This window comes from Drosophila arizonae, chromosome 5, assembly GCF_054131065.1.
Source record: "Drosophila arizonae isolate 15081-1271.41 chromosome 5, UAZ_ARI_1.0, whole genome shotgun sequence".
In the NCBI taxonomy this organism is placed as follows: Eukaryota; Metazoa; Arthropoda; class Insecta; order Diptera; family Drosophilidae; genus Drosophila; species Drosophila arizonae.
In genome coordinates, this window is record NC_142925.1 from 26367044 (window position 1) to 26391127 (window position 24084).

The following is a 24084-nucleotide window of genomic DNA, read 5'->3' on the forward strand; positions in this document are numbered from 1 at the left end:
ATTTACAGGTACAGTACGTGACGCTTTGTGTTACTTAATTTTCTTGTATTAATATTCATAAAATAAAAGTAAACACTACAATTATAAATAAAGTCGTTTAGCGGCGTACACTTCGTGACAACGCCTAACCTTAAATCATTTAAATAAAACGGAATCTGCAGGGTTGCCGCCGTCGCCTATCAAACGATAATGTGTTGAGATGTGCTGACGTGGAATCACCTTGAGCAAGTTCTTTATGACTAGTTAGGTAGAGTGCTTTAATTATATAAGTCAACACTAAACATGTGTTTTATCCTCTGGCGCTTGAATCAAATGGAAAGATACAGGAGTGCTCACGGTCGATTTATGAAACTGAAACATTTAGAGTCGGTTAGTAATTAGTTTTGAGGCTCTCAACAGCTTTTATGCAGCTTCGAATATCACTTGGGTTCAAGTTTTTGGCGCTCAGCAACCCTGCGTTTCATTCCACGTAGCTGCCTGTTTTGCTCTGTTATCGGTCTCCATATTGAAATTCATCATGCAGTCGTCGATATATGTATGCGAAATGTGTATGTATACATATATGTATTAGTTCGTATGTGCTTTTAAGTACGTCAGCAGCGAGTGGCGCAAGTAATTGCGCGTTTAGGTGAAAAAAGTTTTAGATATCAGAGTCCCCCTTTGAATTTGGACAGAAGGAAGTATAGTAGCGCTCGGTGTGTGCACAGGTCTGTGCAGGTAAGTGTCTTACTCTCTATTTCGATATCAGTTTTACTTGGCAGGACTCTTTCGGCTAGTCTAAATTTTCTCTTCGGACTTTTACCGTTCATTTGTATGTGTGACGAAGAGTTGTCGGCGGCTTAAATTCTTACGCATCCGATCGGCAAAACCGTATACGTGAATTTGTACGGCCGCGACGCCATCTTGGATTTTATTTTGAGGTTATCGATTTATTTAATACGCATTGCGAAGTGTCTAGTTTTTTGTTTGCAACCTAAGCAATCTTGTGTCCTTTGAGGAATATAATAGCAATAATCAAATAGAAAATTTCACTTACAAAATTTTAATAACAGTAGACATTTAAAGTTATAAATTCTATTAAAATGTAGAAAAGATCGCAATTCTTAAATTTAGTCTAGTGTTGAGTTAATAAATTATATATATTCTGAAAGAATAACTCGTAAGGTAATAATATTAATTAATATCTATTTGTTTTAAATTTGATGTCTCTTGCTTAGCTTTTCCCCTTTAACCAAAATAAAACGGTTATCGGCGACCACGTGCGTACGCACACATCTTTACATATGTACATTGCAGAAATACACTTACGATATGTACGTACATACATACATAGGTACATCTGCACGTGTATGACATAAGAATACTACTGTTGTGCCATTCCATTGCATTTCGCAGGAACGACTGAAAACGGGTCCACACACTGACACTGGCCTACGCTCACACACAGCTACACTGACTCATACACATACACACAAGCCAGTCGTCGCAGGGCCCGTGCAGAGGCAGAGCTGTTTGTGATCGTAAAATTTATACACGCGTTCTTCTTGAATTGAATGCAAAGTTTAATTAATTGAAAATGTCATTTCATTGTGCACATGCGTAATGTCTACGAAAATTCGACTATGTTGGCATTAGTTGAAACCCGGAATTAGTGCAACAGCAAAGTGAGAAAATGTTGTAGCTGCCTCTGCCTCTGCTGTTGCTTTCTTGTGTTGTGGGTGTGTGTGTGTGCTTATGCGAGCGGAATCTGTTGTGTGCGAGGCTTATTCAAAGGCGTTCAGATAACTAGGCCAATTTCTGTGACCGTTCTGTACGTTTAATGTGTGTGGCTTAAATGAGGTGTGTATTCCCTTTTGCGAATGTGCAAATGACATGTGGACATGTCATATGTTTTTGTGAGGCTCGATAACTTGATATTCTATAAGATGTGTATGTGCTGTTGAACGGATTAAAGTTGCAGAACAATTCCTCTTTGATGTCTGGGCATATTAAATTAAATTGATAATTGTGTTGTGTATAGCTGACGACTTTTAATTACATTTTCGTGCGTCAGGTGATTCCTGTGTGTATCTGTAAGCGCACCAGTGCTGCCTGTTTCGATTACCGAAAAAGTGCTGCCCAACTTTTAATGAAAGTGCCGTCGTCGGGTTATCACAAATATAAGCGCCGATATATCTTGACGTACACTAGGGGCCCCTACCCTATTAATAACAATTCATTGAATGGATTACGTTTTCATATTATAAAAGACGCAGCGATAGTAAAAATCGTATCTTTACGTAATGTACAAATTATGTCGAATGAAGGCTTATAATTATTTATTTATTTTTAGGATGATACAGGAACTGCCGCGTATTGTCCTCAAAGGCAACGATTTGAGAAAATTTCTCTTTTTGAAACACAAATATCCAGTTTCGCAGGAGTTTCTGCACAGAAACTGGGCTAATGCAAAGCGATTCATTATCTACGCTCTAAATCCGCGCTGCGTGCTCCGCACTTACGCATGGCGCAAACGCAGTCACAGGGTCGTGATCATACGCCGTGTCCGTCTGCTTCTCTTCGACCCGCGACTGAAGCGCATGATCAAACGACGAAAAGCTAATTTCAAGCAATGGTCGTCGAGCATGGTACGATATTACAAGAAAATGGGGCATGTGAAGGAGTACGAGGAGACGGAGCTGTATGGCGAGGAGCTGTCCAAGCAGATGAAGCAGCAATTGGAGCTGCTGAAGAGCGGCAAACGTGGTCTATCACTGATCGAAGATGCGAATAAAAACGTTGAGCTCCGTCAAGAGCAGTCAGAGGAGAATATGCAGGAGGACGTAGAGAAGAAGAGGGCGGAGCCAACTCATCAGCAGGCAGAAGAGAAGCTGGAAGAGCAGCATATAGAAGACGAGTCAGCAAAACTATTAGCAATAATCGAAGGGACATTGAAAAGACCTGAAATATCTAAAGAAAAGCCAGCTCGCCGACCTACAGCTGAAAATGAGTCGCTGGAGCCAGCTGCTGTGTCGCCCACAAGCAAAGCCAACAAGCGGCTTGAACCTTCCACAGAAAAGGCATCGGACAGTAAATTTTTGGACATGCTAATGAATAAAGTGCGTGTCAAGACCTTTGCCAGAGAGTTGAATTTCTCCAGCTCCGATAATGAGCTGCAAGGTCCAAGCGATAAGCCCGCCGATGAGGGAACAGCCGACTTTAGATTTAACGACGAGGCGAGTGAAGACTTCGTCGAATTCGATGACAGCGCTCATCAGCCGGGCATGCTACTCACTCCACTGGTGCCACAGAGCTGCAAAACTCTGGATGGCAACGGGGCCTTCGTCAGCGATGCGCTGGAAGCGTATATGAAGAAGAACAACCTGCGCGATACTCGCTCGGCAGATCGTGAGCTGCTCGAGCCCATGTACCAGGATGGGCGTGTCACGGCGCACAGTGTGCCGCCGCATATGGATATGCCGGCGGTGCCGGACAGCTTACAGAAGCTGCGCACTGTTGCCGAACGCCGGCACTATCTGCAGCGCTCCAAGAACCAAAAAATGGCCATCATCAATAACGAGGCGAACATCTACCGCGAGCTGCAGCGCAAGCAGCGGCAGCGAAAGGTGAAAATCGCCGCCATGCAGCAGCTGCAGTCGCCCATCACTCAAATGCCCTTCACCCGGCAGGGCTGGCAGGCGGCGAGCTACGTGTCCACGGAGACGGATAAGTATTACTACCAGGTCATCCGCATTGATGGCGAGATGGTGCGTCTGCCTGGCAGCCAGGGAAACAATGCGCGCCGCGAAAAGCAGCCGCATCGCAACGCGCTCACTGCGCAGGAGTTGGCCACGCTGCAGTGTAGCGACCGGTGCGTGGACGCGGCTCTGCGCAATGAGCTGAAAGTGATCCCCACGCGCCAGTGTCAGCTGAAAGGCAAACTGCAGAAGCTCAATCAGTATCCATTGCCAGCCGTATTCAGGCCCTGCCCGCTCTCACAGAAGCCATATCAGAAGCCGCTAGACGACGACACGGCCGCCCTCTTGCTAGCCGGCGGGAGCATGGCCGTGGTCAGCATGCCCACCGTGCATCTGGACGTGAAGCCGCAGCTGGGTCGGCCATTGAATGAGATCGCCAAGCGGTATTTGCAGTACATTCTGCCGCACCATGACATCACGCGCGAGTGGGCCGAGTTCAGCGTGTCCACACTGCAGGAATCGCCCAACAGCATGCGGGAGGCGGAGGCACAGGCCGCCGTCCAGTCCACAAATGTCGGCAGGCGCAAGAGCTTTACTTTTGTGATACCCTATATGAACGATCGCAATCACATTCTAGTGCGCCGCGTTGTCGATCGCTCCGAAAAGCTGGACGAGAGCTTTAGTGCTTCTCAACCGCCGGAGAGGCTGCGCGACTTAGAGTTTCGCAAGCTGCTGCCCGAAAATGCAGATGACATTGCGTTGGACTGTGCGGACATGGTCAATGATATGATCAACACCGTAGCCATCAGCTGCAGCGAGAACTCGTTCATCAGCGTTGATGTCGATGCGGTTCGTGGCCCCCCTCTGGATGTAAGCCCCATTAAGGAGGAGTCTGCTGGTGCCGGCAATTCGGATGCTGCTGAAGGCGACGCCCAGACAAAGACGGGGCATAAATCCACCCAAGCCACCAGCAAGCCACGCCCCAACAAACAGCAGCGCTTAGCCAAGGAGCTGCGCCGCCTCAATGCCACCATAATCGATGCGGCCGCCATAGCCAAGGATGGTAAGTCTATGCTCTGAACTCTTGCTGAGATGGCAGTAGATCTCTAGATACGTCACACTTCTTAATTCTACTTACTTAATATGATTCGCATATATTATCTACATTTTTACATATGTATGTATATTAATATTCTGTCAGCCTCTCGAGGCGAGAAATAGTTATTTTTAATCAGCAATTGATTGATGAATGATTAATATTTGAATAGTATTAAAAATCCTATTCCCGATCGCGTTGTTGCAAGGGACAATTTTGCGTTCATCAAGTGAAAAACATACATACATATGTCCATATGTACATACATATATATGTACATATATCATAAATAACCAGCAGTCAGTGATTGGAGAATTTCAGTTTATTGACTAAAATAGGATTTTTTTTTAATTACCTATAAATATAAGTTCGAATACGAAATAGGATTATTATAGGTCAGATTCTGCTCATTAAAATAAATTCATTATTCATTAGCTTTATGAACAGCATGTAGAATCATCAGCTAAATTCGATTGCCTTTATCGATAACTGTAATTTACATTTAATGCAAATTCCCCCTTTGTAGCAAATAAACCGTGCAGCAAGGATTACTGTCAACTGGGCTGTGTCTGCGAGAGCGTGGGTGGGGATCTGGCCCCTCGGGAGCATTGCGGGCGTGCGGAATGCGTGTTGGAATGCAGCTGCACGGGCGCCGAGCTAACGCGCATTATGCGCGTGGAGACTGACGTGAGTATTAAAAGTATTTAGACATCCGGTTCGTGTAATCAACTGTCGCTCATCTGCAGGGACGCGGTCTCTCGAACGAAGATGCGTTCAACTTGCGTCGCAAGGCAACGGCGCGTCTGGCCAAAATGGAAAAGGACTTCACCTCGACGCTGGTCCTGACCGACAACGAGACGCTGCTCATCAACGAGACGCAGTGTGACAAGAAGCGTCGATGCACTAAGGCGCCCAAGCGCTACGAAGACTTCGACGACTCCATCGAGGATGATGAGGGGTCACTGCGTCCCAGCAAGTTTGCAAAGCGCGATATTAATCTGAAACTCGCGCGCGGAAGCACCGAGAGCGTTCCCATGTCGCTTAGTGAGCCGTGCTCAATAAAGGACACGGACTTTGACCAGCTGAAGCATTGTCAGGTTGCGCTGCGCCGCCTGCCCGATGTCGCCAACTTGGCTACCTTCTGCATGACCCATCAGCTATACAAATGTTTCTGCGGTGGACTGGCGGTCGAAGGCAAGCCGGTTGTAATAGAGAAAGAGAAAGACGACCTGCCCATACCTCATTATGTTCCCGAACTGGCGACTCGCGCTCACTACAGCTTCGAACGGCCGCCGGATGAGTCAAATAAGAAGCGGCGCAAAGAGAAGGCAAAGACCCAACCTCAGAAGCTGCCACCGCTGGTGCTAAAGTTGCCACAGTCGCAAAAGCAGACGTCGCCGGTACTAAAGCAGCCACAGCTACAGAAGGAGCAGCAGCAGCCACTGCCACAGAAGCAACCAAATCAGCAACAGCAGCCTCTGCCACAGAAGCAACAGCAGCAGTCACAGAAGCAGAAACATCAGCAGCAACTGCCACAGAAACAGGTGATGCCACAGAAGCAGCAGCAGACACCACCATCTAAACAAGCATCGCCGCCAAAACAACAGCAAACAGCAAAGCAAATAACGCCGCAGAAGCAACTGGGAAAGGACGGTGCTACCATTAGGCTGCAGCCAGTTAAACTGCTACCCAAGCCAGCGCCTGTTTTGAAAGTGGAAGTGCCACCTGTGCCAGCCGTGGTAGTGGTGCCTCAACGTCCCGCCGAGCTAGATATAATCTTCAGCTACTATCGCTCGCGGCCCAATTTGTGTCGCCGTGTGGTGTCCGTGCCCAGGAACTGCTATTTGCGTTTGAACAGACGCCGTGCGGATCGCATTCGTGTGGAGGCAACACGAGCTGAGACTCCGAAAACACAGGCGCTGCTCGATCAGCGTGTGGCCAGTGCCGTTAGCTACTATCGCTCTGAGCTTGAGCAACAGCGCCGCTTGGCGAAATCGGCTCAGACTGCAGAGCTAATGGTAATTGAGGTGGCCGACGATTCGGATGAGAGTGAAGCGGAGTCTATGGCAAGCAAACGCAGCGCCAAGGAGGAAGTGAACGTGGAAGAACCGGAGGTCAAGCGAAGGAAGCTACAAACAGAGGAAACAGGGGCAGCAGAACAAACAGCCAAGCAGACAGAGCCGCAGGAGGTACAGCCCCAAGCCCAAGTCCCCAAGCTGGAAATCCAAATGCCCAAGATATCAGCTTGCTATTCGCTGAACGCCAACGCCCTAGATGTTGCCGTGGGCAGCAATGAGATGCCCATAGCTATGGCCATCAATGAAGACAGTCCGAGTGTGGACTCTGTCTCGTTCCGTGCTTCTTACAACGAAGTCATCAAGAAGATGAACACCCATGTCAGCAAGAAAATGCAGGACATCGATCTGGCGCTGCAGCGCGAGAGCAAAATAATCCCAGCTCCGAACGAGGAGATATTGTGCATCATCAAGTGGGCCAACTTCCTGGCCGCCTTCCAGTCCAACTATGTGTTCATCTGGGATGTGCAAATGAAGAACCACAGCTTCCTGGCGGCTACGATAACGAACATGATGCCAGCCATCTGTGGCGCCATTGCCGTGGTCAACACGCACTTCGCTCCCGACCGCAACAGCTTGCCCCTGATGGCGCGCATGCTGCTCGAGGGCAAACGAAACGATAACACGAGTCGCCTGGCTGTGGTGATGCAGGGCAGGCAGCAGTACTGGCTGGTAAAGGGCTTCCTGCGCTACATGGAGGGCAACGCGTGCACCAAGCCAACGCCGCAGACACATCCCGTACTGACAAAGAAGATAAATGTCCTCTGCACTCTGATGGTGAAGCAGCGCATTAGGGAGCAGCAACGTCATCAGCGGCCAGCACCAACTGCTCTTGGGGCAGCGGCGAGTGTTGTTGGCACTAAAGCAGCACCGCTTGCAGCAGCCAGCTCCAAGTCTGTAACTGCAGTTCCAGCTCCTGCTCCGCCTCCAGTTGCACCTGCACAGAGCGCGCCATCTGCTGCTCCATCCACATCTCGCTCAGTATTAGGTTCCCCTGCAGTTGTCGTTGCGCCTACCCCCGTCCCTACATCCGCATGGGAGGGCAAGGCATCTGCCGACAGGAAGGAACCCTCACTTATTTGCAGCAACATCGAGTTCCGTAAAGTCATGCAAGCGGATATTCCAGACCTGCAGATTCCGGAGCCACACACGCACGATCATCGCTGGCTAGTGCTTAATTTGTATGATGACTTCTCGCATATCTTTGTGCCGGCTTTCAAGGACATGATCTCATTGGATCGCATACACAATGTGGCCCGCGTCGCACATGACACCAATAAGATGGTGAAGCTGCAGTTCTTTCAGGACGCCCCCTATGATGCCTTCGTAACGCCGTCCTCGAAGCGGGTCATCTACTTTGGACCGCTGCCCCTGGACACGCCGCCTCCTGTGCTAGTGCTGCTGCAAAGTGTGGATGGCAAGATGATGCTGCGCGAGGTCTACCAGCGGAATCACAACATTCCGGTGCAACGTGAAAGGCGTACCATGGCCTTCTGGCTGCTCCAGATCAATGGCCAAGTGCACTTCAATATTGATTTGCCAGCTGGGGTGGAGTCCTCGCCAGCGTTGAACACGTTGGAGCAGGCAGCTGTAGGTGCAGAGGCAGCAGATACTGATGATGAAGATGATTGCGTGATCGTCATCAACGACGATGACGAAGATAAAGCAGTGGACGAGGTGGCGCAGCCAAATGCGACGGCACAGGAGGCGCCCACATCCGCACCGCTCATCAACTTCACTATTCAGGCGTTGCCCCAAGGCGACGGCGGCAGCGGCAGCAGCAGCCTGCACATAACAGCAGCTGTTCCCCAAACAGGGGCCATGGTCAAGGAGATCAATAGCAATCTTCTAGCCGGCGCGTTTATGCCCTTCATTTCGAACGTGCCCGCGGTGTGCGGCACAGTGCCAGTTACACAATTCCTAACACCACAGGTGCAGCTCACCCAGACGTCGGCGCCGTCGCCATCAGCCGTGGCCAGCAGCGAGCTTAATGCACAGCCGCCGCCAGCCAAAATAAACCGCATCTCAGTGCAGCGGTGTACCCCGACAGCGGCAACCAGTGCAGCAAGTGCCGGCAAGGATCCGATGGCACCCAAGGTCAATAACACGCTGCAGCAGCTGTTGAGCAACAACACCAATGGCAACATTAAAATGGGCAACTCCACAGCCGGCCTAACAATTACCAAGATGAGGACCAAGGATAAAGCTGCTCCACTGCCTGCCGCCGAGCCTATCAAAATTGGTGCCAAACGCAAGATCCAAGAACTGCCAGCGGGTGCGGCAGCTTCCTCTGGAATGGCCAAGCAGACATATGCCAGCAGCAGTTTGCCGCATCTGACGCGTGCTCCACAACCGAAGTCGGCGGTCAAGACAACTCAGTCCACAGGGCTTAAGACTTTGGCACCGAAGCCACCCAGTGCTGTGGAGCCACAGAAGCACTTGCTGAATGCCAAAGAGAAGAATGGATTTCTGGTGGCCAAGAACTTGCCTCGTTTCAGAGCCAAGCTAGTGGACAGCAAGCTCATGGTCAAGCTGCCAGATGAGGGCCTCTACTCGTTCAAAACTGGCCACGCCGCCAGCGACTATCTCAACCGGTAGCTATTCCGACGCATAGACGCTTGTCGACTATTGTAGCTGATATTTTGCTTCATCCTTCAATTGCAGATATTTGTCCCGAGAATTGAGCCTGAAGGGTTCTTTGCCAGGCGATTGGAAGTTTTTGCCATTTGAAAATAAAAGTCACAGTCAAAAAGATCCGCTCGCAGCCCCCATTGTCATCGAAGATTGAAACGGTGGCCAGGAAAGTCACTTCTAAAAAAAAGAAAAACAAAATATTGTAGAAAAATACCCGCGCAGCAGCTAAAATAGGAATAACTCATATTTAATGAATATATAGTTAAGTTGTTAATGTATCCTTAATTCTGAATTGAAGGAGACTTATTTTTTATTCAGTTAACAAACAAAAGAACCATCGTGCTAGAGAGAAGGAGAGAGGAGAGCACAAAAATAAACAATTTATAAAACCTCATTCCCACTTTTGCGTTTTACTCGGCCTCACACGTTTTGTTCCAGTTCCATTTCGTTCTGCAGGAACAGCTGTTCACGGCGTTCTGTTTGTGTTGTGCCATTGGTAGCCTGTCTTGTGGGTGCGCAGTCAGGGAATGCAAATCGAAAAGTAAATACGCGTATGCTTGTGCGGCATTTAATGTCAGCAAGTATATAAGTGCAAAATCAAAAAAGCTTCCCCGAAAGCCTGATAAACCGTCAAGAACCAAAGAAACACAAATTCGCAACAACTACCAATCAAGGCCAGCTAAGAATGCGCGAATCTCTTTGCATACGTACATATATAAACACATGCATGCATACGTACATACGTGAGATATAGTGATGAACTATTCAGTAGTTCCATGCTAATAAATAATTTTGGATGTATGAACTGAATTTCGTGCTAATTATATTCGTATTCTGTGAATGATGTTTCATAAAAGCGGATTCGTGAAATACACAGGGGACATTGTTAAACACAAAGTAATTCCGAGTGCTTAAATGCATAGGGATTTTGAGAACAAATTCAATCAAATGTTACAGAATTGGTTGAACCAGTGTAACTTGACTTCAACCAAATGAGATCGTATTTGTAATATTGTGTTTCGGCCTAAAGATACATAATCGCTCACCTCTAAGTACAAACTCACAGACACATGCACCCTTGTAAATATACATACATATGTATGAGAACACCAGTAAACAATTTTCCCCGACACACGCGAACTTTTGCCAACGATAGCACATCGAGTAATACCATTCTTATATTTTCTTTCCAGTCATTGAGCGTTATTCGAGCCTAGCACACGTCGAACAGATCGGAAGAGGAGCAATAGGCACCAGACGAATAATAAAATGGGTGTCACAGAATCGAACGAATCGCCGGAGGATCGTGTGGGCTATGTGCGCATTCAGGATATTCCACAGTTGAATCAGGAACATTGTCGAATGCGCGATCCGCAGCGAGTGGAACGGATTATCAACGAGTTTGTCTGCGGGGGACCGGAACGAATGCAGATAGTATCCGACTTTGATTACACGATCACGAAGCAGCGCACGGATGACGGCGTTGCTGTGCCCTCGAGCTTTGGCATCTTCAACTCGTGCAAGTCCCTGCCGGACAACTTCAAAGAGGAGATAGACAAGCTCTTTCACAAGTACCATCCCATCGAGATTGACCCGCATATGCCGATACCCGACAAAGTGCAGTACATGATTGAGTGGTGGACGCAGTCGGGCAAACTGGCCAGTGGCTTCGCCTTCGATCTGGCCGAATTGGATCAAATGGCTGGCCAATTTAAGCATGCGCTACGTGATGGAACGCATGAGCTTTTCGAAGCACTGCAGCGTCTGCAAATTCCGGTTCTCGTCTTCTCCGCCGGCCTGGGCAACTCGGTGGTGTCGCTGATGCAACAGGCGAACATCATGCAGCCGAATGTAAAGGTTGTTTCGAACTTTCTGCGCTTTCGGGATGGCCTGCTGGACGGCTTTCAGGAGCCGATGATTCACATTTTCAACAAGAACGAAACTGTGCTCGAGGGCGGTGAATATTACGAGCTGGTACATACGCGTGATCATATTATTGTCATGGGGGATTCCCTGGGCGACGCGGACATGGCGGCCGGCGTGCCAGCGTCCTCGCACATTCTAAGGATTGGCTTCCTCTTCCACCACGTGGAGGCCAACATGGAGAAGTACATGAATGCCTTCGACATTGTGCTCGTCGACGATCAAACCATGAGTGTGCCTCAAGCTCTGCTCGCGCTCATCGACAACCGTCATCAAATGCGTCACCCACACGGAAGCAATGGAACAGCTCCTACACAAGGTTTGCCGAATGCTGCACTGTGAAATGGATATTCGATTACCTTCCTATGGGTAATTTGGATTTGACGGTTATTTATGAGAATACAGACCAGAATCAGAAGCTACTAATTAGACAGTTTAGGCTCAAAAGCTCCCTAATCCGATTCGAAAAAAAATTTGTAACATGCAAAAATAAAATTGATATTTTATTATCAGTTTTTCAGAATTTGGTAATTGCTCTCTATATGTATGTACGTGGATTTATATACAAATAGACTAATTCATTTGTATCTAAAACTCATTCCAATTTCATTATCAGGCTCTCTAAAATTCAGTTAAGTCTTTATTCGTAACATATGCACACATTTGATTTTTTTTATTTAAGCTGAAATTAGCGTCTTACCTAGTAATTTTACAAAAATTGTACTTGAGTAGACGTGGAAATAAATACCAGACTATACCGATTCACATATTTCGCTGTTTACATCAATTCTGGGGGCCGGTGAGTGTGTACAGAGGTCGCTATGCAAGGAAAAATTAATCTGATATACATACATATTTACTTTTCTGGTTGACGCGGATTTCCGATGTTTTTTTCAGTTGCAACTTGCAAGTTTCCAGCTTTGTATTTACGTTTCATCAGCTGATCTTCTGTTACGGCAGCTACTCAAATATATCATATTTATTTATGCGGACATAAAACAAATAAAAGACGGGGGAGAAATAAAAAAAACTATGGAATGTGAGACGCCTATTTATCAAAATATTTGTATACAAATAATATACATATATATTATTCTTTGGCACATACACATATCAATATTTTGATGATGGAACATAAATATTTTGGAACATATGTAAACGCTTACAAAAATATATAAACAAATTTAATTTTTTAAAATAATATTTTACATTATACTACATATTTTCTTTTAAATTCATATTTTTTTTTTTTTTTTTTTTAATACATGTGCTGAATGATCAACTATATAACTATAAAGGTTGCTTGATATTTCTTTCATAACACTATTATAAAAAGAAACAAAAATAGAATAAACATTTTAAACGAGTATTAGTTACATGAGGAATTTTTCTAACGTTCGCAATGATATTCAACTGTTCCCTTGATGGTTAATAACACTGTAAAGTCGCATAGTGCTGGACAGCGACGAACAGCTGGCAATTTTTGTCATTAATTAGCGCTTTTGCGCACCACAGAAAAAATATACAAATCATTCGTTTTAGCAAGTTTTTTTTTACGCATTCAGAAAATTGAACGTAGTCAAGGGAAAAGTGTGTTTTGGGTTGGAGCTGAATCAGTGAATTATCGTGGCATCGCCGCTGTCCTTTGCATTTTGGTATTTTTAATAGTGCAAGCACGTCTGCCAATCAAGAAACAAAAATTATGTGCTGAGTGGGGGAGTGCGATTGATCAGCTGGGAGAAAATTAAGCAGCAGCAACACCAGCAGCAGCAACAACAACATTCGCAGCAGAACAATTGCAGTGTCATGTTTGGGTTCGATGGTGAGTATCGGCGCCGACCAGTGCAAAGTCTTGGAGGCGCCTCGCAGACATGCGACCGAGACACGGCGATACGGAAGGCGGCGCTCGAGCGACAGAAGCGCAATGAGCTGCGACAGAAGACTCACGGTGCAGTCGTTCTGCAGTCGTATGCACGCTCCTTTATCCATCGCCAGCGACGCAAGCGAGCCGAACGGGAGGCGTTTGATGCGTATTTACAGGCGCACCGGGATCGCGTTACGGAGGATGTGAGCCTCTGCTTCCTGTTACGTCGCCTCAATTTTTTCTACAGCAGTCGTGTGACCAAGGACAGCGACAGACTGGTGAGCTCCTTTTAGCAAATAGCTATATCAATACTCATTTGATTGCCTTTCCAGATTGAAGTTTGTCAACAGATTTTGCGAAATCCCACACGTCTGCTCCAGCACTCAGCGCACGATTCCGTTTGGTTGCTGCGGGTGTGCAAGGTCTTGGACGCGTGCCTGTTGCAGTTGGCGCTTCCGCACAAGGCGCAGGCTATTCCACTACGCATGCTGGAGACTTTCACTACAGTGGCAGCCGTGGAACGCTATGTGGAGGATGAGACAGTGCTGTACAAGTATATGGAGTGTGTCTTTGGCTTCCTTATCAAACGCAACTATTTCGTGCGCTTGCGCCAGCTGCTAGATGAGAAATGCCCGCCGCTGGACGGCGAGACACTGCACGCTCCCACTCCGTTTGTTGATGCGCTGATGCAGCTGATGTTGCGGCCCTTAAGCGTAGCGCTGCGTCAGCCCTGCAGCGAGTTGTCGCAGCTCTTTTGCCGCAAGTTCATTTCTGATATTTTAGCGACACCTCACACAGAACCAGTGCGCAACTTCGTGCTGCCATGCTTGGCGGAGAGCAAAGACTTTCCTTATGCGCTGCTCATGCACACGCTGCATGCACTACTGGATCTCACCGAGGCGGCGTCCGTTGCTGAAGCCACGACTACGACCACGACTGCAGCCACTACCACAACCACAGCTACAGCGACAGATAATGTTAGCACTAATAATGTGTTTTATGGGATTATGCATGGGGAAGCAAAGTCGTCAAAGCCGCAGACAACTGATGCGCTGTTCAGCTCGTATTTGCTTAACTCGCTCTTGGTGCTGGATCGCAGCCACCTAGGTGCGTATACAAATATTCGCTCATGGAAATATATTTAATGTGTTGACTAATCTGCAGGCACATTAGAACAGAGCAACCTACTAATTGTCTATGTGCGTGTCATTGCTCAAATGATGCCGAACATATTGCAGCTGCCCAAATCTACGTTGCGCACGCATGCGACACCACATCGGCACACAGACTCCGACGATGAAGATGAGTCGGATGAGTCTGGCGAGGAGGACGAGGGACAGCCCTCCACTCGCACGCTCGACTACGACATGGAGCAGTCCTGCCGCACGCCAGGCGAGCTGAGCAGCAAGGAGCGGAATAGCCTGTTAGAATCGATAGCCATATTAAACGAAACCCAGCGAGTGGACTTCATTGTGCAGCAAATTGAGCCGTACATTGAGCAAAGCCAGGTGATTTATGCGCTATGCGAGATCTGTCACAATCTGATGATTTACAACAAGCATGCAGTCTATGAATACAGGTAAAATTCATCGTAGCGCGAGCTCTGTTATGGTTATCTCTGATTTGATTTTATAGATTGCTCTACACTTTGGCTTTCACGCCAAAGTTCATACGAGCTGTTTGGTTTAAGCTGGCCGCTGAGTCAACTCAGCTCGGATTTTCATCCCCACTTTCACTTATATCCAAGGGTGTTGTCCGTAAGTGAAGACATCAAAAGGTCAGCGAAAATACTTGAAATGTGTATCTAATCGAAATACTTTTGCAGCCAAGCAGCAGGGCGTGGACCGTACAATACCTCTATTAGCCACTTTTTGCATGCTCTTTGGACGCCTGTTGCCCACGTTGCACGATGTGGAATTCGTCGAAAAAAAGTTTTTAGAAACGGCGCCTCTGCGCCATGCGAGACTTATGCCCTTCTCCATTGCGGAGATAGTGCAAATGTCGAAGACGCTTAAGGACATTAGCCTGGGCCTGGTGGAGCTCGCATTTCGCAGTGTGCTAGGCCACACAGACGCCGATGGCAAGACGCTACGTCATCAGAAGCAGATTTGGGCCAATTTATTAAATGTCGTCGTGTTTGTGCTCAATCAAATACACTCGCGAGATCTGCGGCTTGGCTTTTGCCCGGAAGGGCATTGGACTGTTTCTCGGCTGGATTTGCCACTGGACAGGCCAACGGATCTGCCGTTGACACACAGCAGTCGCATGCGTGGTATACGTCCATTTCAACCCATACGCGACTTCACACGCGAAGACTTTGAGAACGGGCCGCCCATGTCGACCAAGCAAAAACGCTCTATTACCATATTGCGCGAAATACCCTTCGTCGTGCCTTTCAGTAAGCGCGTGAGCATACTGCAGGGTCTAGTTGCCGCTAACAAGATGCGCGTGCAGGGTCATCTGCAGGCTTTTCTGCAAGGGCCCTCTATTATGGTAACTGTGCGTCGTACGCATTTGTATGAAGATGCCTACGACAAACTGCGGCCAGAGAATGGTATGAAGCTTTAATATTGATTAAAACTCTGTCTACTAAGGGGCCATGTCTCTTTCAGAGCCGGACTTACGCTTGAAGTTTCGCATACAGTTTGTTTCGCAGTTGGGATTGGATGAGGCGGGCATTGATGGTGGTGGTGTGTTTCGAGAATTTCTATCGGAGCTCATAAAAACATCGTTTGATCCCAATCGGGGATTCTTTATGTAAGATGATAATAATTGAACAACTTTTTTTCATTTAATATTAATGTGTATTCTCTTCTTAGGGTAACGACGGATAACAAACTGTATCCTAATCCGAATGTCGCGGATCTGTTTAGTGACTTTGAAAAGCACTATTATTTTATCGGTCGTATTTTGGGTAAAGCAATCTATGAAAATTTATTGGTGGAGCTTCCGCTGGCCGAATTTTTCCTAACAAAACTAGCTGGAAAATATTCAGACGTGGATATACATCAGTTGGCCTCACTAGATCCGGAACTCTACAGGAATCTACTTTACCTCAAGGACTATCCAGGTGATGTTAGTGAACTGAATTTAGATTTTACAGTCGCCAGCAGCTCGCTGGGGCAGACGCAGGTGGTGGAGCTCAAACCTCAGGGTCAGAGCACCCCGGTGACCAACTCAAATCGGATCGAGTACCTACAGTTAATAGCTAACTATAAGCTCAATGTGCAAATCAAGCGTCACTGCAAAGCCTTCCGCAAGGGATTGTCCAATGTCTTGCCCATTGAGTGGCTTTACATGTTCAGCAACAAAGAGCTGCAAATACTCATATCGGGCGCCGAAATACCTATCGATCTAGAGGACTTGAAAAAACACTGCAAGTATGGCGGGGAATACTCCCCAGAACATCCGTCAATTGTTGCCTTCTGGGAGGCTGTGGAGGGATTTGACGATTTGCAGCGACGGCAACTGCTCAAATTTGTCACCAGCTGCTCACGACCCCCATTGCTGGGCTTTAAGGTGAGCTATATACGCAGCAAAGCCGATTAACATTATCATAATTGATTATTGATGCTTTTCTTAGGACTTGGATCCACCGTTCTTTATACAGAACGCTGGGGATATGGAGCGTTTGCCCACAGCCAGCACCTGCACGAACCTCCTGAAGCTACCGCCCTTTAAGAATGCTGAACAGATGCGCGAGAAACTAATCTATGCCATACAGTCTGGTGTGGGCTTCGAACTTAGCTAAGGTGTGCATTGCTATCTACCCCATCCATTACCCACACATATCGAATGCAATAAACCCACACTGGGAACAACAGGACTCCCATCCAGCAATAGAACCGATGGCTGGACAAGCAAACTATTCCAGTTCATTTACCTATGTAATTATGATAAACGTAATAATTTGTGTAATGTAAAGTATGAAGCTTATGAGGTCTGTTTTCCAAGTTTTCGTTTTAGTTGATTTGTGTTTTTTTTTTCGTAGGACACAATATAAATGTAAAAAATGAAAAACAAAAAAACGAATAAACAGTTTGTTTTGGAATCGTTATCGTTTAACAATGTTGAAGTTGAGACCTAAAAGCTACATAGTTGAATTTTCGAGTTGTCTCACTCGACCGACCAGGCTCCATTCAAGTGGCTGGATATGTCTGTGTGGGGCGCATAGGCCGCTGTTTCCGTTCCATTGGGGCGGAAGCAAGCGGAAGTGCACACAGATGCGCACAAGGCCTGCAGAAGCCCGACTAATCTGAGGTGCAGCTCCCGCTCTAGATATTGTTGAAATTAAAATACTTGTGTTGCATCTATTGACTTACCATAAATCATAAAGATAGTAAACTCGATACTGAACTTGTTGAAGCAATTGAACTGCTTGAGAGTAGCTTATTACTATTATACCTGGGTAAATGAAAATGGGAAATCAGGTTATTTTAAGAAAATTCGTGACTCCACACGTGTGTCCCTACCTACAACCAATTCTGTGAAGCTACGAGCGCTGAGAAAATTGTAGCGTTCAATCTGACACAAGAAGAACTTCGTCTAATTGAAGCTTAGCTGCATAAGTGCAGCATAGTGGTGAGCGCTTAAGGGTCTGTGCAAGTGACATCGCTCTGGCCCTGGAAATCAGGTTATAATGGATTTGTGAAAAGTACGTAACTGGCAGAAGGAATCATTGCAGACCCCATATACATTCTTGATCAGGGCGACGAGCTGAGTCGATGTAGCGGTATGTACACACATTTTAACCATATGATCACGAACGTTTCATTGCACTGCAGTGCAGCCCACGCGCTGTCAGCTTTGAGGGTTCATAGTATCTCCTTACTTACTTACTTACTTACTTACTTATTTGTTTATAATTTCTGTATTGTAGTAACTAAATAATGAAAAGTCGGACTCTCGCATGGTGCGTTCGTATAACCACGCTGGAAATCAATCACATTGATCGCAACTGGTGCAGTTTGATTCGCCTCTTACACAACCGTGCACCAAGTGTTGCACGTCCCGGCGACTGGACGACTCATCTTCATTGCCATGGAAGAGCATTAGATTGAAGCTCACGTTGTTCAGTAGACACGCGGATCCATGACTTTGATATAGTGCCGCAATTGGAGCCGCTCTAAGTGATAGTCCAGCGAGGCAGGCTAGAGGTTTCCCGATAAAGCAGCATCGCTGCTGATGAGCTGCCGCCAGTGCAGCACCTGAACACGTCAGATGCCCGCCGGAGTCGTACCTAGAATTCGTTCTAAAACGTTTTGCAAAATGCAACATTTTCAATTGAGAGTCAAAAGTCAAGCATTGAAATTTACGATCTTCCCTGTTGTCAGCCGACTGTGGACTGTTTGCCTGTGCATGTGTGGGTGTGCGTGTGTGCTGACTTGTGTTTTCGTGTTAATGTGTCTGTGTGTGTGTGTGCGTGTGGGTAGGTAAGCGTGCTCAAGCTGCTATTTCCGTTCCATTGTGACACAAACCACACGGAAGTGCATGTAGCGACACACATGTACACAGACATACAGACGCGTGAATGTGTTCGAGCTGGCAAAAGGGTGGGATGTACTGAGGTTGACCAGATTATTTACTCTTCTTTATTTTACATTGCTTAAGAACTTTTGATGCCCTTAGGGATAGATTAAAAAATTTCCATAAAAATAAAACTGAATCTACTCGTCCGTCAAGAACCAAATCCTCATTCAGCCACTCCTCCTTCCGGTTGCAATGATCTCGTAGACTACTGGAACTAGGAAATATCCAAACTTATCTGTATTTAATGAGATTTAGTATTTCTCAGATTTTGCATAACAGGCCCCACCATTTCTTTCGTAGTAAACCTAATAATTCAGTAGTATTTAGAAAATGTCATTATCATACGAATGTTATCGCCCTCTGTAGGTATCCTTAATTATTAAATTGAATATCTCAAAGAAAAGTTATGAAGCACTCATTACATGCGATATGGATATGTGAATAAATGTGGAACAGACTGACTGCAATATCAGCTTTTCCCTGGGCTCGGGGCATCACCAAGTAGGGCACCCCGGCTGCACATTTCTTATTTGGTTTCTTATGTTGCAGTTTTGGCTTTTTATACCCTGAACCCATTGAAAATGGGAAAATGGGCAGAAGGAGGCGTGGCGTGGTTTAGACCTGCAGTCTTCAGATTTGCGTTGTATTAACTTTATATCGATACAAAGATTTTGTAATTAACAGATTTTGGATACCACGCCCCCTTCTCCACCAAAATGTACATTTCAAGTACTAGAAATGTACACACATATTTACCATATGATTACGCTCTGAAAGTTTCATTAAGATCGTATGTCTACAAAAGAAATTATTCAACAAATAAATTCTCATAATATTGCCCACATTACAGCGCAGCTCAAGCGCAGTCGCTGCTTACTGCGCAGTTAGCAGAGCGCAGGCTTATGCGTGCGTGTGGATGCATGTGTATGTATATGTGTATAAAAGTGAAGAATGATTAGAATATCAGCTTAGAGGGTTCAGGGTATCTCCTAGTCGAGCAGTCTCGACTAGAGCCTTCTCAATTGTTCTTTTTCGCTTTATCCTTCGATTTTTATTTTTATTTTATTTTTTTTATTTTTATTTATTTTTTTTTTTTTATATAAATTTGTTGACAGTTGCTCTGTCAGTCCATGCCTCACGTCCTGCGGCGACGCATTTTGTTTTGTTTTGATGCTTATTTGATTTTCCGGCTGCCCGCTGCATTTTTCTTGTTTCTGGGCGTCCTCTTTCGGGCTGCTTTTCAATTGCTGCCACTTGCACGAGCTCCGCTGCAACTTGTGGCAAATAGTTTTGTATTTCCTCGCACAGCCGGCAGTTTCTTTGTGTTACCAGAGAGTTCTCTACTATTTGGCTCTCGTTTTTTGTGTTTTCTGATTTGTTTTTCAGTTTTGTTATTGTTGCCGTTGCCGTTGCTGTTGCATCAAATCATGTTTCTCGCACTTGCACTGCAGTTGCAAAGTGTGTTGAACTTTATGTGGCGCGAAGGGGCGAAGAGCGGGCACTCAGCTAAATATGCACAAATATTTATTTGCGCGGGCAGCGAGCAGAGCGTGTAGACAGCAAGTCAGGGGGAAAGGGGACATGGATGTGTAGAAAGTGGACTGGAGAGCACACTGGGGCGGCTAGCCGTGTATTTTGTGGGGCATGTTCGGCAGTAGTCACAGCAAATCCCCCACCCCCAACTCATCGCCTTGCGCTATTTGCTTAGCAATTTTGTCCGTCTACGACTCAGCTTGAGCTCGTCTACTATTTGCCTCTTGTTTGTTGACTTTTTACGTTTTATTACGACTTACAGAGATACAGCACGCGGTTGCACTTAGCCTCCGACTGCCTGTGGATTTGATAGTTTGACTTTAATTTCGATGTGACAGGGTTTTTTACTGTGACAATTCTTTCAATTATGAAAAGCTTTCATAGAAAATTATCAAAAATAGTCTAAGCTGAAATTTATTAATCAAATGCATATTGGAATTATTGTTTTCGTGAGTAATGCTGTACAAAGTCGAGAAAGGTAAATAAATCTGAGGAGTCGAAATTTTACTAAAGTGCAAAGTAATTTATTTGACTCAGCTGCCTTTGTTGCATATGGTTAAAATTTCCCAAGGTGTTATCGAAACTGTTTAAAGTGAAGGCCAAAGTCTTAGCTGTACTACCAACAAGATTCCGAAACTATCTTTAGCCTGTCAAACTTTTATAGTTTTTGGAAGAAACAGTAAAAGGAACAGCACCTGCAATACACACACAACTATCTACCGCAATGTTTTTCCAGAGCCAATTGCTAGTGCCCTTAGTCTAATAACTAACCAAGCACTTGACGCTAACCTCTTGGCCCGCTCAGCCTCCACTCCGTGGCACGGCTTAGCCCCAAACGAAGCACAGATAAGCCATAAAGTTTTCGCAAAAATAACACGGGCGCGATTTATTTGCCATATTTCATGGCGAGCCAAAATTTAAATGCGAAAACAAAAAGTGTTTAAGGCAACGTGGCGCACACGTACCGTGTATTGTATATATCGTTACCCGTGTAGTAGAGCACGGCCGGTACAGCCATTGAAGCCCCAACAACTGCCAGGCCACGATCCCGATGGCTGGCAAAAGTTTAGCACACCGCTGTGCATTTTGCAGGGAAACCAATGAACGAATATCTAATACCCTCACAGATCCAGCGACTCGAATTTCAATCTATGTGACAAAACAAACTAATACATGACTACATTTTATCTTTATTTATCTTATATTTATTATTATATATATTGATTTATGTGTATTCAAAATATAATTTTAATGTTTCGTGAAAAGTTTTGAATTTGACAAAGATATCAAGATCACCCTATCTTTTTTTGTGGTTTATTTAGCTATATAGTGCTCAGAAGCTAGTTAAGATTTGATTAAAAATTTAGTAAGAACTAATTTATTTCATAATTCCCTTAGATAAATTAATCATGAAACGGGAATAGTTTATCTGCCTTGGAAAAAAGAAGAAAGGCCAGTTCGCGAGAAAGAGAGAGGTAGAGGCAGAGAGATATAGCAGAGTACTCAGTTTACTCAGATTTTAATATTAGTCTAGCATTCGCTGTAATATTTATTAAGACAAATAGTAACTGTAAACACGCTGGGCTGATTGAGTTCTCCGTTTGTCTAGATGACTGACAAAGTTGATCAGCTCTTGCCGACGAGTGTAAGAATAAACGTGCCACAGTAGTTGGCCCAACTGGCAGGAAGCTGGGCAGGCAGCTCGTTTACACATTTAAATTCAAATAACTTTTATTACCAAAACTAAAGCCGGCTCTTGGCTGTGCGTGTGTGAGCGGGTGTGTTCGTTCGTTTTCGTTCTGTGCATATGTGTGTGTGCACGCTCATGAGTGCAATAAAAACTTTTGCATACAACAAAACTTTAGGGCCGCTTTGTTGTCTAAATTATGGCTGCATATATAATTGTAGCGGATGCTCGCCGAAGCCCACGTAGTGCATATCAGAAGTGGCTGGCGCCAAGGCTGGCTAGTATCGAGTGGTCCATCTGATGGAGTAGCCGGTGTAAAAACGGCAGCAAGAGCAAACACGCACGAGCAGAGCATTAGCCACGCACAACATGTGGTATGCGCAGCATTAGGTATACGCACCGCGACGCCACACGATTCGATGACCAACAGGCGTAACGGCGGATCTGCGCTGCGCTAAGTAATCCACAATCGACGCCGCAAATCGTGTATTATAATCAGGCCTCCGTGCCAGCAGCAAGGGCAGCACTCCGGGGCAATCGCAAGCGAGCCGTTGCGCGCTGGCGATGCTCGACGGTCGACGAACCGCTGTCTGTATTTGGCCTAGCTTGATTGGGCAGAGGGAATAGGACAGAAAGCATGATCACTTCATACCAGTGCTGCAACAGGGACTCTACCGAAGACGAACAGAGCCTGGAAACAAGGAAATAGAGGTGGCGCTTATCATATATGAGGTATACGAGAGATGAGCACGATTCAGCAATTAAACAGGGCAATCTACATATAGAGTCGAGTCTCGATAATTCGTACCTCGGTAAATCGTAAACCTCAATATTTCGTAAACTTCTGGTCCCTTAAAAAAACATTGTTAATTTGTAAAAGGCCCATGCATTTTGGTCCCCTCGTTAATTCGAAGGTTTTCTGCCTACTCGGCGATGATCTTGCTTCTTATAATTCGAATTTCGTCTCGAAATATTTCTTTTTGCTGGAAGTTAAATTACCGTTAGGTTACGCAGACTATGATGCATGGCGCCTTTATTTCGCTTCATGTGCGAAATTTCGTTGTTCTCTCAGTGGACTTGCATTAGTTTGCTTATTTTATTTGACGCGTGAAGACGATTCGTAAAAATGTCAAAAAACATCCTCATAAAACCTAATCAATTTCACAAAAACAAGACATAATATCAGCTATTGATAATGGAGCAAACAAATTCACGTGGTACAACAATTCGGAATTGCTGCATCAACATAAATTTAAATTCTTAACAGAAAGGAGTTTATTATGGGAGCACCCGCACGCAGTCAAATAAAGCGTCAAAAGCCACCTGAATATCATAAAAGAGAAAAGTCTTTACTTTTGTGGCTTACAGAATGCTGACAAAAGTATATTCCCATTGGAGGAGAGATTTTAAAAGAAAAACTTTGCTTTTTGCAAAAGCACTGAATATTAATGATTTTGAGGCCAGCAGTGGTTGTTTGGATCATTTTAAAAACCGATACAACATTGCATTTAAAAAATTGTGCGGTGAAAGTTCCGATGTTAATCAAGAGGTGTGTTTGGAGTGGAAAGAAAAATTGTTTGATCTGATAAAAGTTTACGAAGCTAAGAATATTTTTAATGCAGACGAAACAGGGATATTTTACAAATGCTTGCCAGATCGTACGAAACGAAAAATGTCATGGTGGGTAGCACAGTAAGGAAAGAATAACATTATTATTTGCTGTAAATATGGATGGCACCGAAAAACTTAAGCCGCTGCTAATTGGAAAGTCTGCAAAACCAAGGTGCTTTAAAAACATTTGCACTATTCTAATAGATTATCGATATAAAAAAAAAAATAAAAAGGCTGGATGACAATAGATATATTTGATAAATAGCTTCAGATGTTGAATGACAGTATAGCAGCTGAAAACCTTCGTACCATAGAAACCTTTTTTGGTTCGAAATCACTTTCCTCATTAGCAGAAAAATCTAGTTTAGTTTAGTTTAGTCTAGGTCTAATAGTATTCTAATGTGGCTGAAAAAACAAAATCAATTTTTATCGACAAAATAAAGCAAACTCGTACT

General features: G+C 45.4%; 3 protein-coding genes and 1 long non-coding RNA gene across 14 annotated transcripts; 3 read left to right on the top strand and 1 right to left on the bottom strand.

The window, feature by feature from the left end:
* The first annotated feature begins 522 nt into the window (after window positions 1–522).
* Window positions 523–9876, top strand: ocm (over compensating males). Of its 4 annotated transcripts, none has more exons than XM_089471773.1 (5): window positions 523–717; window positions 2333–4740; window positions 5300–5460; window positions 5520–9442; window positions 9513–9876. In XM_089471773.1, the coding sequence occupies exons 2-5, from the start codon at window positions 2334–2336 to the stop codon at window positions 9634–9636; spliced, it is 6615 nt and encodes a 2204-aa protein (XP_089327899.1). In that variant the 5' UTR covers window positions 523–717; window position 2333; the 3' UTR covers window positions 9637–9876. The 4 variants fall into 4 exon arrangements, with proteins under 4 accessions (XP_089327899.1, XP_089327901.1, XP_017867937.1 ...); XM_089471775.1 differs by lacking the exon at window positions 523–717 and adding an exon at window positions 957–1164; XM_018012448.2 differs by lacking the exon at window positions 523–717 and adding an exon at window positions 1442–1839.
* Window positions 9877–9878: 2 nt separating this feature from the next.
* Window positions 9879–12174, top strand: cN-IIIB (cytosolic 5'-nucleotidase IIIB). 8 transcript variants are annotated; one of them, XM_018012449.2, is made up of 2 exons: window positions 9879–10023; window positions 10676–12174. In XM_018012449.2, exon 2 carries the CDS (start codon window positions 10752–10754, stop codon window positions 11745–11747), a length of 996 nt encoding a protein of 331 aa, XP_017867938.1. In that variant the 5' UTR covers window positions 9879–10023; window positions 10676–10751; the 3' UTR covers window positions 11748–12174. The 8 variants fall into 8 exon arrangements, with proteins under 8 accessions (XP_017867938.1, XP_089327914.1, XP_089327911.1 ...); XM_089471788.1 differs by having other exon boundaries at window positions 9983–10063; XM_089471785.1 differs by having other exon boundaries at window positions 9993–10280.
* On the bottom strand, window positions 12082–12708 carry LOC149268888 (uncharacterized). Its single transcript, XR_016270595.1, has 2 exons — window positions 12514–12708; window positions 12082–12365 (listed from the first exon to the last, which is right to left on the bottom strand). It is a non-coding gene; the product is annotated as an uncharacterized LOC149268888 (long non-coding RNA).
* Window positions 12709–12749: 41 nt separating this feature from the next.
* Window positions 12750–17320, top strand: LOC108617346 (ubiquitin-protein ligase E3C). The gene is made up of 8 exons (XM_018013125.2): window positions 12750–13547; window positions 13602–14376; window positions 14434–14848; window positions 14905–15026; window positions 15095–15823; window positions 15882–16026; window positions 16089–16788; window positions 16853–17320. Exons 1-8 carry the CDS (start codon window positions 13212–13214, stop codon window positions 17018–17020), a joined length of 3390 nt encoding a protein of 1129 aa, XP_017868614.1. The 5' UTR covers window positions 12750–13211; the 3' UTR covers window positions 17021–17320.
* The last annotated feature ends 6764 nt before the right edge of the window (window positions 17321–24084 follow it).

Bases quoted from the DNA above. Each gene is read 5' to 3' on its own strand.
- ocm (XM_018012448.2), top strand. The intron at 4,741-5,299 runs GTAAGTCTATGC...CCCCCTTTGTAG, and splicing joins GGCCGCCATAGCCAAGGATG to CAAATAAACCGTGCAGCAAG. The intron at 5,461-5,519 runs GTGAGTATTAAA...GCTCATCTGCAG, and splicing joins TTATGCGCGTGGAGACTGAC to GGACGCGGTCTCTCGAACGA.
- cN-IIIB (XM_018012449.2), top strand. From the start codon at position 10,752: ATGGGTGTCACAGAATCGAACGAATCGCCGGAGGATCGTGTGGGCTAT.
- LOC108617346 (XM_018013125.2), top strand. From the start codon at position 13,212: ATGTTTGGGTTCGATGGTGAGTATCGGCGCCGACCAGTGCAAAGTCTT. The intron at 13,548-13,601 runs GTGAGCTCCTTT...TTGCCTTTCCAG, and splicing joins CCAAGGACAGCGACAGACTG to ATTGAAGTTTGTCAACAGAT. The intron at 16,789-16,852 runs GTGAGCTATATA...TGCTTTTCTTAG, and splicing joins CCCCATTGCTGGGCTTTAAG to GACTTGGATCCACCGTTCTT.